This window comes from Dermacentor variabilis, chromosome 9 (assembly GCF_050947875.1).
Source record: "Dermacentor variabilis isolate Ectoservices chromosome 9, ASM5094787v1, whole genome shotgun sequence".
Lineage (NCBI taxonomy): Eukaryota > Metazoa > Arthropoda > Arachnida > Ixodida > Ixodidae > Dermacentor > Dermacentor variabilis.
Genome location: NC_134576.1, coordinates 119,272,351 through 119,287,980, shown reverse-complemented (window position 1 = coordinate 119,287,980; position 15,630 = coordinate 119,272,351). Strand labels below are relative to the sequence as shown.

Sequence of the window (15,630 nt, the reverse complement as noted above, 5' to 3'; positions counted from 1 at the left end):
TTCTCTGGCGCGTTCGTAGTGCCGATATCAATTATCCCTGCTTCGCACGCTTCTGGTGACACAAGCGTGTTCAACCTGAACTTCTGTTCTTCCTGCAGCTGACACGTTCACCCAGTCACCGCCAAACTATGGCAATACCGTGAGTAACAACGTGGGGGGCCGCTCATTGTGGAGCTCGGACATGCCCATACAGCCACACCACCAGGCGCACCACCCGCACCACCACCACCACAATGGCGGCATGCAGACGACAATCAAGGAGGAGCCGCTGGACTTCGAGACGGCCACTGCCGGCTCGTACGACCGAGAGGTGCTTCCCGACAGTGGGATGTCATGGAGCGCAGACCTCGAGAGCGCCGTCACACACGTGCCCGCGCCGTACCAGCCGGTGCCTCCACCGCCCCCGATGGGGCTCGGGCAGGACGGCGTGCGGCACAGGATGCACGGGATGGACAGTCCGGTGCCCGGCATGGTCCACGGCGGTGATGGAACCGCGATGCAGCCACCGCCACCACACTCGATGCACCAGCCGGTCAAGCAGGAAGGCAGCGACATGTGGCCCCTCGACAACAGAATCCTCTCTGCGGGGTGGAGATAGCTTGGTGGAATGGGCTCGCTTCTTTTCTATGATGTGGCCTTGGTGTCACCTTTTAAGCTATTGCATTGAGTTCTTGCGAGCGTCTGACTTGTCAGTTTGAAATGTGAGTGCTTAGCAGGCTGGCTGAAGTGTCTAAACTTACTTTTGAAGAAAAGAAAAGAATTTCCACCAAAAAAGAAACAAGGAACTACCCGGGCATTGCCACCATACAGAATAGGATGTGGGTCACATTGACACAAAGCAGTTAGCTGTACCGCCTTAAGACTACTTAGAGATCTGGCTTAGTAAGTGCATAGTTTTTCCACCAGGGGGGTGGAGCTTTTTTAGACGTTGCCATGGTACAAAATAGGACATCAATGATGTCAACATAGAAAGGCAGGTAACTAGCTTGTGTAACCTTGTGTCGTTAGGATCTCACAGCAATCCTCTGAATTTGTGGCTATTCCTTGCAGGGTCCAAAACTAACTGGCTGCCTTGACAGGGCTTTTCTGTTTCAAATATTTTATGTGGCTGGCTTTGCCGATCTGCTGCTGGTATGCTTCTGCAGCGCATGGTTTTCTTTCTGTGCTCACGAAGTTGCATTGGCAACATTGCTCAGTCAGTGTGGCTATGACTTTCTAGCATGCACTTCCTCTCGAACCGGGCACTTGAACATGTTTTGCCAGGCAATATACCTCAAATGCTCACCATTGTACACCACTTCACTATAATCTCCCATTGTAAGCGAAACTGGGCCACATAGTGCCGACAGCGAAATGAGCACTTGCTTGTGCAGCACACTTCTGCAGCACTTTGTGTGAACTTCTGACCAATGCCTACACATGCCACGTGAAAATTCTTCCACGCACTCAGTTTCATATTCCGGTTCCCGCTAATCCCCTGACAGGTCATCAGGCATTGCCATTCACAGCTATCACTGCCTACCCTTTGCAAGCAGTATCCTCACCTATCTGTTTCATAGAGCGCATGGCTTACAAAGTGTACTACAGGCTTTAATAGGCAATAAACGAAACGGGTGACCGTTTTCTACCTTAGGCGGCGCGAAATGTTCGTCCTGTTTTGCTCCGGTGGCATTGTGGCATTGTATTTCGGCATTATCCACCAGCTTGATTTCGTTTCCGTCTCCCATCACCGTCTTAAAAACAACATCGCACATCTCGGGTTGCTTAGGCCCCACGAGCTTGATGCGTGTAAGCTTTGTCACAGCAATTTAGTGAGCACACCAAAACTTCCCACCAAAATGCTTTGAGTAAAAGCTGCTGACTCGGGCTGAATTCGAGGAGCCTGTATGTAAGCTTGCTGAAACCCCCAAAACGCCAATGCATGTCTCAGGCCACTCCAGCCCCATCAGATCGGCCACCGGGTCTGCATACTACACTTCGCATTGCATAGACGTCAACTACGGTTGATTCTGCCGAATTGTCCAGTGACTTTGGATCCCACGTTTTCCCAGTTGGTGCGCTTTTTCGTACGTATTGGGGAAAAGCGTCTGAACTGGGTTGTACTGTATGTCACACTGGCTCATTATTGTCTCTCCTCGGACCATTGCATCTTACCTGTTTTTTTCTACACGAGCATCTGTGTTTTCTGCGCATTAAGTCATCCATGCATCCATCTGTCCACACCCATTTGTCTGCACCTGATTGTCTGCTTCCATCCAGAAGAACCTGCATACGTACACCCATCTGTCTGCACTCGTAGAGGAAAGAAAAAAAACTAGGAGAGGCTCTGACGTAAATTCTTTGAAGCCAGATATGAATGCTCCTCTGCCTTGGTGAGCCATCTTCCTCCTCTTTTTTACTCTTTTTGCCATGCCCTTTCCCACGGCACGCTTTGCAGTCAAGCTTACATTGGCAGGATTGCAGAAAGTAGCGACGGAGTAAAAGTACTGCGAACGTGCGCGTGCGTGCTAACGATCTTGCAAGCCGCCCACATTACGTTCGCTTACAAGACCATAGGGGACCAAGGCACAAAACATTGCTGTTTGGGTCGCCAACACAAGTTCTCTTTTGCAAAAAAAAAGGACACGCAACTTCCACCACACTTTTCTCAACGCAAGCCGGTCTGGCTGGGGCCTCTCCTTAGTTTTTCTTCTTCCACGGCCAACGCCCGTCCTTCTACACCTGTCCATCTACACCCACTGTTCAGCACCTACATAGCCGCACAATGAACTTATGAATGCACGCTCTCTGACGGTGGGCGTCGTTGCTCAAAAAGCTGTCTGCTACACGAAGTGCGCACGTAAGTGGCAATGTTGCTGCGTCAACTTACCACACTGTCTCCGGAGTAGTATGTAAGCGTGTCAGCCGTGAGCCCCATTAACAGAAATGTTTGGTTGTTCGTGGGGCACGGGACACCAGTAGAGTATTTGCTGTTTGGCAGACGTATTGTGGCTACCCATTACTGCATTGCAACTCGGCTGTGAAAGTCACAGTGTCGCAAGTTCTTTAACGTGGTCCACGCTGCCAAGGTTTTGTTGAAGCGTGAGGACCCTGCTCTTAGAACATTTTTTTTTATTTATAAATAAACTTTGATGAAATTTGCACTTTCTTTATCACAGCCTTAATTGTGGTGACTGTCCATTTTTGAATGAGCATTATCTATGGCTCTGTTACTACTACTGATACTGCTGCAATTATTTTGCTGTTTGAAAGATGAACATTTGAAAGGCTAAGAAGACAAAGACGTTCGTTGCTAATAATACAACGTTTTCTTTTACCAGACGCCGTCTCTAAAGTGCCCAAAAGAAGTATTGCTCCCAAAAATTTCAAGGTCTGGAACATTCACTTCATACTTATGGAAATTCCTGAACATTCTGATGTGCAAAATTTTTTCGCTTTCGTTGGGTCTCCTCCGAATGAACCAAGTGAAATTCTTAACACTTAACTGCATATTACAAATGAAAAAAATAAAGAACACATTTTATTTTTTCCGATGTAGAAAACGGGATGCCAAGCCAGGCTCTGAGGCCAATATTTCAGTCTAAATAAAGACGCTCACAATGTCACCACCAATTTCGGTTCACCATGTCAGGATACACAAGGAGTGCAAGTTTAATCAATTCATGCTCACAAGTGTTCAAACAAAAAAAAAATATTGTTGTAAGAGTGTGGTCCTCCCCTAATATAAGGTGAGCACTGTGGCACTTGTAAGGAACCTGCCTTCAGTCAGCCTGCTTTGTCACATTCTATGTCGCAGCACTGCACCCACTTGTCACGCCAGAACCGAATGAGATTGTGGGAAAACAAGTTGGAACAGCCTGTTTCATTTTTTGCCCGACTGCATGACGTTCAGGTGATACCTCCACAAATGCCTAGTTTTGGGGCTTAAGTGCATTTAGTGTCCAGTTACGTCATGATCACACTTTGAAGTTTTTAAGTAATTGGGCAAGCGCAAGAACTGCTACGTAAGTTCATTTCTTCTTGTTTGCAGTTTCGTTCTGGCGTGATAGTACCAATGGGGGATGAGGGTGGATGGGACTGCGGAACAGAGTTGTCAGCCACTGGTACGTCAGACTCGCGATAGTTCAAACTTCAGTCATTCGAAAATCAAGGCAATTCTACCTAGTCTAAAGTTTTCGGCCTGGCTTGATTGTAACACTTTCGGTGCATTTTGAAGCCGCTCAATTCAAATGCATGCAACCAGAATTTCAGTCGATTCAACTGGTAGAGGCAGAGGCATGCGTCGGAAAACAGCCGACAAGGGAACGTTCACACAAGGCACGATTGGTCAGAAACGTGCCCGCATTTGATGTTTTGTGGTCGCTGTATATTGTGACGGGCATGCCCCTATGAAATGGCATCGTCGATCGGGGGTCATATTCTTGATGGATCACTTTCGGACGCATCACAACCAGCATGAGGTAACTGACTTGAGCCAGCGGGCAGGACACCCATTTCTTCGCCGAGTCCTAGTGCTGGTTGTTAATTTCACAGAGAAGTCAAGCTGTTCCCAAAAGTGATATACTGAGAATACTGGTTGTGGTGGCCCGCAAACGGAATCATGTTGTGTGTGTCTTTTCGTACTCCTCTTCTGGCCATGTACATGTTTGTGCGCAGCCATGTGTCTAATTGAGCTGGTTATTGCCCATGAATCTGTTTTTGGTGGTACTCTGTTCACTTTTGGATGCTCCAGGCTACTAATAATTCAGATAAAAGGTATGTTGTTTTTACAAGTTAATCGACATCAGTCACCTGCATTAATACATGTAATGTTCTTTTTTTTCTTCTTCTTCCTCTGACATCCATCCAGTTGGGTGCTTAACGATGCACTCGTTTTGTCGTGTTCTTGAAGGCGTTGGGTTTGAGCCTGCATTCCTGGTATCGCTTTTTTAACGGGCCGGGAATGTGCAGTGGTAACTTGTGATCTTGTACAGCCTGCTCTCACAGGCATTCCTCGGTTTTTGATGATTGTGATCACGCCGTGTTTTCATACTGTGGTCGTAGCAGTCGCTTCATGCCGTACTGCCGTGATGAATGCCGGGTTGCGTTTTCCACTTGGCCGAAGCGCACGCCCACGTTCACTGACCAGAAAACTCGTCGACGGTCACGACCACAGTCAGAAACATGGCCCTTGTTGCTGGGCCCGTATTCTGACTGGTCGCTGTTTGAGACTGTCCCTTGGCCACGAGTGCTTATTGGCCGAAGCAGCGGTAGTTGTGGGGCCGGCTTGACTGTGACGAGAAGCCCAGCCCATCCATGCCAACAGTGGTGGTAAACAGTTGTAGTCTGCTAAAGCTTACACAGGGCAACCTGAAAACATGTTACTAGGTTCACCTTGCAGTGACTCCTGTTTGCAATCAAAATCAAATCTTTACGGCGACTGTTAGTGCAAAAACTGCAGTGACAGCTTGTAATGGGGCTACACTTAGTTAACAGCACCAAGAATTGTGTTGAGCCAGCAAGAAATTTATATTTGCAAAACGAAAACAAAAAAAGAAAGAAATAGTTCACCGTCTGTTCTAATTGTGGAATGACTATGCTGGGATTGAAGATCACCACGCTTGCAAAATGTTAAGATACGCATGTCCAGAGGCGTTGATGAGTGGGTGCACTCCTGTTCATAGGAGCGTCACACGACACGTCAGGGTTATTAATTGGCCAATGCTTCGCGTCACAGCGGAATCGGCCCCATTGCTTCTGCTTCGATTTTCGTTTCTTGTGTGGCCGGGAGACGGGCCTGGCAGTTACCAGGGTCAAAGTACGGGCCTTGGTATATACAGAATGTTGCATTGCTCAGCGCGGCAGGCGCTGACTACTCACTCAGACTGGCTCGCTCGCGCTCATTTTTCGTGGACATGGCATTTGGTGGCGGTTTTCGTTTACTGACACTTTTGGGTGCAGTGGTTGCCTGTTTTATTATTATTTTTTTTTTTCAGAGTTGAAACGATAGCTTGGTAAGGATTCATGATTCGATCGGTTAGGCACAGAAGATACGTACACAAAAGGGACAACACAAACGCTGTCTGCAATGACATCTTCCGCATCGACACATAAGCTGGGATACTCGACGACTGCTATGACGCAAGCTAAACACATGCGAGCTCTGATAGTCATTCACTTTCTTATAAATTAATAGAAATATCCCATTGCATGAGCTGAAACGTAAACTGGTGCAGGAACCTTTGCTGCACACTGTGCAGCGTCACCATCTGCTTAAAGACATGCCAATCAAAAATTGTTAGTGAGCGCAAAATACTACGAATGTTTAACATGCAATTTTTTGTATTCAAAGAATAGAGAGCAAGGCAGGCAAATTTTGTAAGAGGTTGTCTGGGAATCGGCCATCAAAGAAGGCACCGAACTGCGGTGATGCGCTGGTGCTGCCATCACAGGCTCCGTTTATCTCTGCCTTAGTGGCGCTTCTCTGCTCTGCATGTTTGCATTCTTTTTTAACCACGTGACCATGAGCGGCGAATAGAAAACAAATGTGCAACTCTCCTGTGGGAGCATATAGAGAAATTTTATGTGGGAAAAGGGAAAGTACTGTACATTTAATAAATTCTGGGATGGGCAGTTCATTGTCCTAGCAACGACCACTCTTGTTGGGAAGTAGGCATTTTCGGTTACTATGCTGCCACAGGTGGTGCCTACTTGCAATTATTTTCGGGATAAAACAGACAAGCATTGCACCAGAAGAGGGTGCTGCTCAAGAGGGACCACCAAGCGATGTTTATGTCCAAAAACTGGTTGCATGAGCGAGTGAAGGGAGTTAACCGTGGGAGTTGTTTTGCACCTGGCTCTCCGAACAATGCAACATTCGGTATGATGAGAAGCTTCGTGTTGTTGTACAGCAGCCTCGGCTGACGCATGTGTGAAAGGAGGTATCCAAATGGATAGTGGCCTTGGGTTGTGATAAGAAATGTGTGTGGACCTGTATGTATGAGACGATGATATCCAAATGGATAGGGGCCTTGGGTTGTGATAAGAAATGTGTGTGGACCTGTATGTATGAGACGATGATATCCAAATGAATAGGGGCCTTGGGTTGTGATAAGAAATGTGTGTGGACCTGTATGTATGAGACGATGATATCCAAATGGATAGTGGCCTTGGGTTGTGATGAGAGCAGAGTGTGGACTTGTGTGCTTGCGCGTGCATGCAAGACATCCTTGTGGATAGAGGCCTTGGAATCTGGTGAGACCAGTGTGCGGACGTATGCATTTGTGTGAGTGAAAAAAAAAAGATATCCGAATGCCTTTTCGAAAGGGGCCTTGCTGCTGTGATGCGACGTGAGCACGTGGATGCGCTGTGTCTGCGTGTGCGTCAAGAAGTTATCCAAAATGGATACTGTAAGGGGCCTTGGGTTTTGAAGAGAATAGTGTATGGCACAATGTGCATTTGTTGTATGCTTGTTGGAGATTTAGCCAAAGGTGAAAAGCTGCCAAGTTACCGGTGCACATAGTTTTGCATGGACGTTTTCATGGGTGTGGGGTGGGTCGCACAGTAGTGAGAGTGGGTTGGAAATGGGGGGTGTGCACTTGAATCTTCAACTCTGCTTTGACGGCCCTTGTATTTGGCTGCAGGATTCTGTATGCCTTTGCATTGTTCAGTGGTTGAGGAAGTGAAGATGGAGCACTGTGTTGTTTCTTTAATGGTGTCTCGTTATAGTGGGTTTTAGAAAGAGACACATACGAAAACACGAAGGCAGAATAGGAAAAAACAGACTTGGCCCGCAACATTAGCCTCATGGCTTGCGGTGTTCTGCAACATGAAGTGTTGTGTGGGCACTTACATTTTGCCGACAGGTCCGGCTGTGATCGAGGGTCACATCTCGATTGGCTGCTTTCGGGGATCTCACCTTCAGGGCATGCTGATCGGTTAAAGCAGTTTACATCTGGACGAAAGGAACAGCAGACCTGTCACCTGCACTGTTTTCACACATGGCGTAGATCTGGAGTGCGTTTGGCAGGATGGCCGTAACTCCAGTCAGGCATTCCACTGGATGTTGCATGGTCGCACAGGGACTGAAAATGTCCCGTAATGCGACTGATGGAGAAACAAGGCTTTGAATTCTCATGCCTGCGAGCCTTCATGCCATGCACGGCACACGCCGTTTCCATGCGTCACGGTCGAACCGACCAGTCCCGGCCCATCGTACATGCACTGTCGTGCCGGTGTTTTTGCTCACTCATTAGGAGGGGTGCCGGGCCATCTGCTTCCAAGCAGTTGGTTGCTAGATGCACGCCTGCTCAAAGGCTGGCGATGTCGACGGTGCTCATCGTCAGAGATCACATCAGGAGCCGCCGATTTGTAGCTAGCCATGGCGGAATGGCACCTCTACAGTATTCTGTCTTTTAGCAGCTGTTTCTGGTGTCTCCTGTCGGAATTTGGTGCTTAACTTGATTCATTTCGCGAGAAGGGCATACTTAAAGCATTGCACTGCAAGCTGTTGCACAGAATTTTAATCTCTACAATTGCTGTCCTACACACTCTCCCTTGGATTGATATTGGTGGCTTGTAGTTGCTTCAAAGCCACTGGTTGACGACATTTGCGCTCACCAGCTGCAGATGTTTTCGCTGCTCCAGTATATGTTGGCGCACTTTGTCGATGCCCTTCCAGTTGTTCTTGCTATAGCTAGTGCATCGGGCTTATTCCGGCCAGCCAGGATTTGTGGCTGTTTTCTATTTTGAAGCCCGCACGTTCGGTTCGACCACAGCAGCAATACAGGGACCGGTAACCTGCCATGGCAGGAAACAACATCAAAGATTAATTTAATGATTGATCATTGTGCAGCTCTTTCTTTCTTTTACACATGTTTTTGTTCATGAAACCTGAAGTTGTTATTGAAGGTGGAAGGGTGGCATGTTTTGTTATTGTTTTGTGTTCTTGCACAACTAATCAAACAGTTCAGATGTGCTCATGACAGTTTTTACCTTGTCGCCGTTTTGTTGCCTTGCAATTTAGTGAACATTTTTTTTGTCGCAGTACAAACTTAGACTGTTTGAGCCAGATTCTATTTTTTTTTTTGTAATAGATGAGTGGGGTTGTGTTCTCTGCTTTATTGATCTTTAGCACACAAATGCAGCTTACAATTATTATGTACATTTGTGTATGAAACTGTAAATAAGCTTTGCCATGCTCACTTCTGATGGGTGTTTAAAACATGAGATATCGACTTTGGCAATCTGTGACATCAATGTTTGCCACATGTTGTTATGTCTGTTCGAGCTTCATCGTGCACTCACAATCAAGAATATAGCATGCTAGTGAATACCGTTGGACGTGTGGCCTGTATTTGTGGGAACACTTTGGTGTGCTAATTCGTCATTGCACGGGACTGTTCATCTGCTAACTCGGCACTGTGTGGAACCTTGCATTGCAGTCACCATGCTGCTGTGTTTCTCTTCTAAGCGATCCTAAAGGCAAGCGTTAAGGGAAGGCAAGGTGATAGATTGGTATGCTTAAATGTGCAAACTGGCATTCTTACAAAGAATAGAACTTTTGAGAAAATGGTGTAAACGTAGGACTAGCAGTTGCACCATTGTTGGTGGTGTATGAAACTAGCTTTTGGTGACGGCTGGTGACCTGCTTATAACAGGTAAATAGTAAACAACCATTGGCAAGGACAGTGTTAGCTTCTTCTGTAAATGTATGCAGTTGACGAAGTGCCAGAATGCCAATGGTGGTTCCATCTTGTGGTGCAGACATCAACTAGAGCAACCATGTTCTACACGTCTGCTTGGGCAAACATGTTATATATTTAACAGGTAAAGAGCAAACAACCGGTGGTAATGGACAGTGTTAGCTTCTTGCGTAAATGTATGCAGTTGATGAAACGCCAGAACATTAAGGAGATAGAAGGCGTGGCAGCACTGGTGGTGCCATCTTGTGGTGCAGACATCAACTAGAGCAACCATGTTCTACACGTCTGCTTGGGCAAACACATTGTTAGCAACCATTGTTCGCGTTTGCTGGATTTAATTTTCTTTCTACCTCTCCTGCTAGAATAAAGATGCAACATAAAAAAAAATCTAAGTCATTGCAGCTGAAGAAAGCATGACAAGATGGCGCTACCAGCCCTGCTGCTGCTATCGATACCTCCAGTATTCTGGTACATTGTAAATTGTAATTCATTTACGAACAGGATAAAACTTTCAAGTAATAAAACTGATCACATTTGAACCGGAAAAAAAGAAATGCGCTTTGGTCAGTCTTTTAGATTTCCTACAGATCAACTTGCTGATGCTACCTGTTCAAACTTCTCTTTCGGTACTCTTTGCCCGAGTGTGCCAACCTCTGTGTTTAGGCCTCTGTCTTGAACCTTGCCATAATATCCAGCAGAGTGCAACCTACGGAATGGCCATTGTCGTGGCAAGGAACAAACAATTAGTTATTTTGAGGATTGATGTATCGCTCTAGCTGGACAATTTTTGGTTTTTGTGTCTCTTTAAGCACAGCTGTGTGCCAGACATGACTGACCAATGATTCGAGCCATTCATAACTCAATTGGTTTCCAGCAGAATGTTCCGACACGGACAGGAGGAGACGACACATGCTGGACTAGCAACTGAATGTTTATTATTGATTTCCTACACTTTTCATAGCATAAGATAGCCAATGCCTCTTTTTTGTTGTGTGTGTGTGTGTCATGCCAGTTTTCCAACTCCTTAGGTTGAAATGTTGTCCTTGTGCAAGTAGCCCTTTTTCTGCTAGTAGTATTGATGGTGTACTGATACAAGATTTCCCGCTTCTCTCAATTGCCATGGCTTCTAAAATCTCGCACGTCAGCTTGTCTATTTTTTTCCTAAAACTTTGATGTCATGAAATTGAACGGTGCAATGGTGCTGGCGATAATGAAAAGCGAGATGCCCAGCGGAGATTTCTTCCAAAGGTGCTGCATGCTCTCTTGTCCTGTCATTGCTACAGGATAAGAGAGCATGCAAAATAAGCAGTGCTCAATGAACCACAACAAGCACGCTACCTGCAAAACAGGGGTGATATATGATATACCCTTATCATGTAGTCGACGATACATAGGACAAACAGGCAGGTGTATCAATCACAGAAAAAGAGAGCATGCGGCATCTTTTAGAGGAATCTCTGCTGGGCATCTCACTTTTCATTATCACCAGCACCATAGCACTGTTCAATTTCACAACATCAAAGCTTTAGAAAAAAGTAAAGACAAGCTGACGTGTGAGATTTTAGAAGCTATGGCAATTGACAGAAGCGCGAAATCTTGCATCAGTACACCATCAATACTACTAACAGAAAAAGAAAAGGGCTACTTGCGCAAAGACGATATTTCAACCTAAGGAGTTGAATAATGTGCATGAAAGAAAAAAGGCATTGAGTATCTTGTGCTATAAAAAGTATAGAAAATCAATAATAAACATTCAGTTGCTAGTCCAACGTGTGTCGTTGTCTCTTCCTGTCCGCATCAGAACGTTCTGCTGGAAACCAATAGTGCTATGTGCAACCAATGAGCTCAGGCAAATGCTATTCTGTCATTCATAACTGTTTGCCATCTACTCAGTGTTAACATTGCTTAGTGAGGCAGGTATAAGTGGCTCACCTGAGGAAACTGCTTGCCCATTTGTGCTTGGATTATGCATGGAGAAAGAGTTTCTGCAGTTTTGTTTGCATCTTGTTTTAATGCAGTATTCACTGGTTTAGTCCACAACATGTCTCAAATAAGTACCGTCTGCAGCGATTGTAAATTTTAAAAAATATATTTTCTCGGTAATAGCGACCCCTGATGGCAGGAGGGTGAGTTACATTTTCGGTCTCTCATACAAATAGGTGTTGTATACTTCCGATTCATTATGGAGGAAGAAGGAATGTTCTGCACCTAAACTGGGAAGTAACACAAAATGCACCATCGCATACTGCCTGTGTGCGAAATTGGAGCATTATCAAACCAGTGGTTCATTCTGTGCGTGATTCTCAAGTGATGCAGCACTGTGTACCTTTGATTGTGACCACCTGCGCCATGAGCAGCACATTGTAGCCAGTGAGCTGAAAGCACAGCAAAATAACCTGCCTTATTATGCAAGCACAACTGTGAAAAAGCTACCGCTGTCCAACCATTGGAATGATTTGCAGCTGCTGGATTTTTGCTTTCACTGTAACTGTCTGTGCGGTTTGCAGCACACGGTAGGTGCCGAAATTAACATAAAGAAGACAACTAGTCTGGATAAAAACGGCAGAGCCATTACTTTGGTGGTGTCTGTTCTTGGCCGCTCACCAGCGCCACCTGTTCAGCATTCACAACGGTGCAGTGGCAAGCCCATGTGTGATAGCCGCCAACGCTTAGAATGACGGGTTCTCACTTACTGCTTGCACAGAGTCACATGATTGGCATGATTGTCACATGATTGGCAGTGTGTGCACAGTGGCGAGTTGGTGGTGTCATATTTGCACGGCCGCTCGATGGAAGAAAAAAGAGGGGCACAGCCTGGCTAGTTGTATTGGGCCATAGTTGCATTAGCAAACGCTTTGTCACCTGTGACAGTGCGGCCAGTCGGGGTTGGCTTAAAAACGATTGGCGGTCACAGCAGCGTCTGCTGTGAACGGATGCTTATGTTGCATTTGCCTTAGCATAACATGTCTGTCTAATGCATTGAAACATCTGCTTCATTGTGTGCGAGCATCACAGAAGCTATTTGAAAAAGACTGCAAGTTGTAAAGCTCTGGGTTTACCCTGTTGGCGTGTGGTCACTGTGGCTGCCTGCAACGTGCTCACGCCGTGGGGTGTATTTCACTCGTGGCCGTGGATGTTGCGTCAATAACATGTTGGAGGTACGCTTTACTCGATCGATGCCTGAATTACTGCAGCTGACTGAGCAAATGTGCTGCTTTACATTGGGTGATTTTAAATTTCTGACGTTCGGTCATCAGGCCACCTACCCTCCCTCCGGCTAGTTGGCGTGGCACCCTCGCACTGTGTTCTTTTCCATCGAGCGGCCATTTTTGTGCTTCGTTTGAAGCCTGTCACTTGCAGGCTGTCAAACTCCTGACAGTAAACAGTGGTAAATGTCGGTTATTATCGTCGTCACCTGTTGTGTGTGTGTCTCCGGAAGAAAGCACTGACACACGACACGTCACCCCTACCTGTAGTCGACGTAATTACCTGCCCTTTATATGGATGGTCTTTAATCAGTGGAAGATTACAAAAAATGGTGCTGTGCGGGACTGCGTGTGTTGACTTTTTGGGGTCCACGAGTAGTTGTTGTCGTAGTTGTACTACTCTCGTTCGTGTCGTTGGAGGAAACATCAGAAGTGTCAGATTTCATCCTTAAAAAAAAAAAAAGCGCACTTGTGATTGTGATAAGCACGAGAAGTCAATGGTACAAGCGAGATTTGTTATGATGGAACACGGCGAGCTTACCACTGGTTTTTTCCTGGGAGCCTGCCAGCTGGGACCTGTCGTTGACGGCACGTTTGGTATCCCTGTATAAAAGATCATTTTTTTACCGTAGCGTGTCGTATTTTTGCACCTTTTCAATATGATGAGTTGCGTTGCCACGCATGTGATAAGATGTCGTTTCGGATTGTCTTGCTTTGAGCGCTTCATTTAGAGGTGAGCTTTGGTATCTTTTCTTTGTTCTTTTGCTGTTTATCTTTCTTTCTTTTCCAGCATCGTACAGAATTATTTCAAACTTTTGTCGTGGTTCTCGTAATCGGTATCTGCGAGAAAATACCACTGTATGTGTGCTTTCTTTAGCATTACTTTAGTATCGGATCTTTTCTTTGTGTGTGTCTGTTTTTGTACATGGTGTGTACAGTTCTAAGCATCTTGTCTGAACTTTTTTTTTTTTTTTCTCACTGTCACTACATACAGCACACTTCTCTTGTCACTGTACCTCACACTGCTCTTTTTTACTGTGTGGGTCAACCTGTCTGTGATTTCATTCTAGGCCAGTTACGAGACAATTCACTGAATGTATATTGCCGTATTAAAGATTTTTTTATCTGCGCCATCTTGCTTTTGATTCATATGTCTGACGTTTTATCATTATTAGCCTACTGAAGGCACACCACAGAACAATGGCTTCCTCCAGTGACTTCTACTTTCACAAGCATTGCTTATGAAAGGCAGAAATGAAACATTGGAAGCTAACAAGCGGTTTATTCACCTACTCCAGAGTGATTGTTGAGTGTGAAAGATAGTGGTTTAGCTGTAGACGTTTGGTACCATGAGTGATGTTATGGCGTACCTAACTACATAACTTCCTATTTTATGTATATGACCACCAGGGTGAAAATTATCCCAAAGTTGGGGATTTGAACTATTCGAAAACTTTGCACAAAATATTCTTATTTACTAACTAAATATGCTATTCGAAGACCGAATCGAATAGGGCAAAGTACAATTCTGTAATTTGAAAGTTGCGAATATTTGCACACCCCTACCTTACAAGATGATGTTTACGCCATTGTAGTGTGGGAAACCTGTTCAGTTATGGCTAATGCTTGGGCGAATTTGAGAGGGTGGTAATTTCAGCCTTCCACTGATCTTTCCACTGAGCTGCCTCCAGCAATGAAAACAATGTGCAGAACGTGCACTGGGTGTTGCAACGCACACTTGATGACAATCTGGTTAAAACTGGCGTGCCTATGAGCAAACGTCGCCTCCTTTGTAGCATAGAATTTCCAAAGGAACGTTTTGTGGGAAACTATGCTTTGTAACACGTTGCCACAGTACAGGTTCAAAATTCTTGAACAATTGCCAGAGGTAAATGATTTCTTCATTTGTCGTTTCTGAAAAACAAACAAAATCGTGGAAATAGCTGTGATCCGAAACAACTTATATGCGCGTCGCACGGCGCACTTTCGATCGTGATCGAGCGCAACGGGGATCAAATTTCTCGGTCGCGATTGGCTCCTTTGCTGAAGCTGCGAGAGGGCCGGGCCAATCGCGGTCGAGTATTTTGACCCCGATGGTGCTCGATCGCGAACCAAAGTGTCCGTGTGACAGCGGCATTATTTCCGACACACGTCAGTCGCACTGCGTTTGCAACGACACACGGCAACAAGACATTACGACAATCACGTGACGTAAACTACATAATGGTCGAATTCGTACAAACGTGAACGTCAAAGTTAGCGATCTATCGCCCTTCGCGCCTACGACGCAGGCGCGCATCCTAATTTCGAGGCGCGTTCGGCTGCGGATTTCGACAGGCCGCGGCAGTCGGTGGGCAGAGCCGACATTCCTATAAATCCTCACATCGCACGCGGCAATTCGAGAACCGCCCGTCGAAAACGCGTGTCGAAAACAGCAAACCACAAACGAAGCATACGCCACCCGCGCCAACCGAAACTGAAACTGGGTGGTCCACCAAGAAAGAGAGAGAAAAAAAAAAAGTGTAATCGTATGCGACCCGCGCTGCCCCGGTCTCATCGCCCTGCGCGAGTTCTCGCGATTCCTTCAAATCCGCATTTTTTATTTGCCCGCACCCTCTCGGGCCAGGTAGGACCTTTTGGTAGAGCAAGGTTTTCTTTCGAACAAGCTCTTTCTCTCTCTCTCTTCCTCTCTCTCTCACATTTTCTTTTTTTTTTTCTTTTTCGCGAAACCGAATATCGCG

The 15,630-nt window shown here is 45.9% G+C and overlaps 1 protein-coding gene across 2 annotated transcripts in view; it reads left to right on the top strand.

Moving 5' to 3' along the window:
• LOC142557363 (uncharacterized) overlaps positions 1-14,020 on the top strand; it is a 40,287-nt gene extending 26,267 nt beyond the window's left edge. For both annotated transcript variants that reach the window (XM_075669151.1, XM_075669152.1), the window contains one exon: positions 99-14,020. In XM_075669151.1, coding sequence (XP_075525266.1) covers positions 99-598 — 500 coding nt within the window. In that variant the 3' untranslated portion in view covers positions 599-14,020. The remainder of the gene's footprint in view (positions 1-98) is intronic.
• The last annotated feature ends 1,610 nt before the right edge of the window (positions 14,021-15,630 follow it).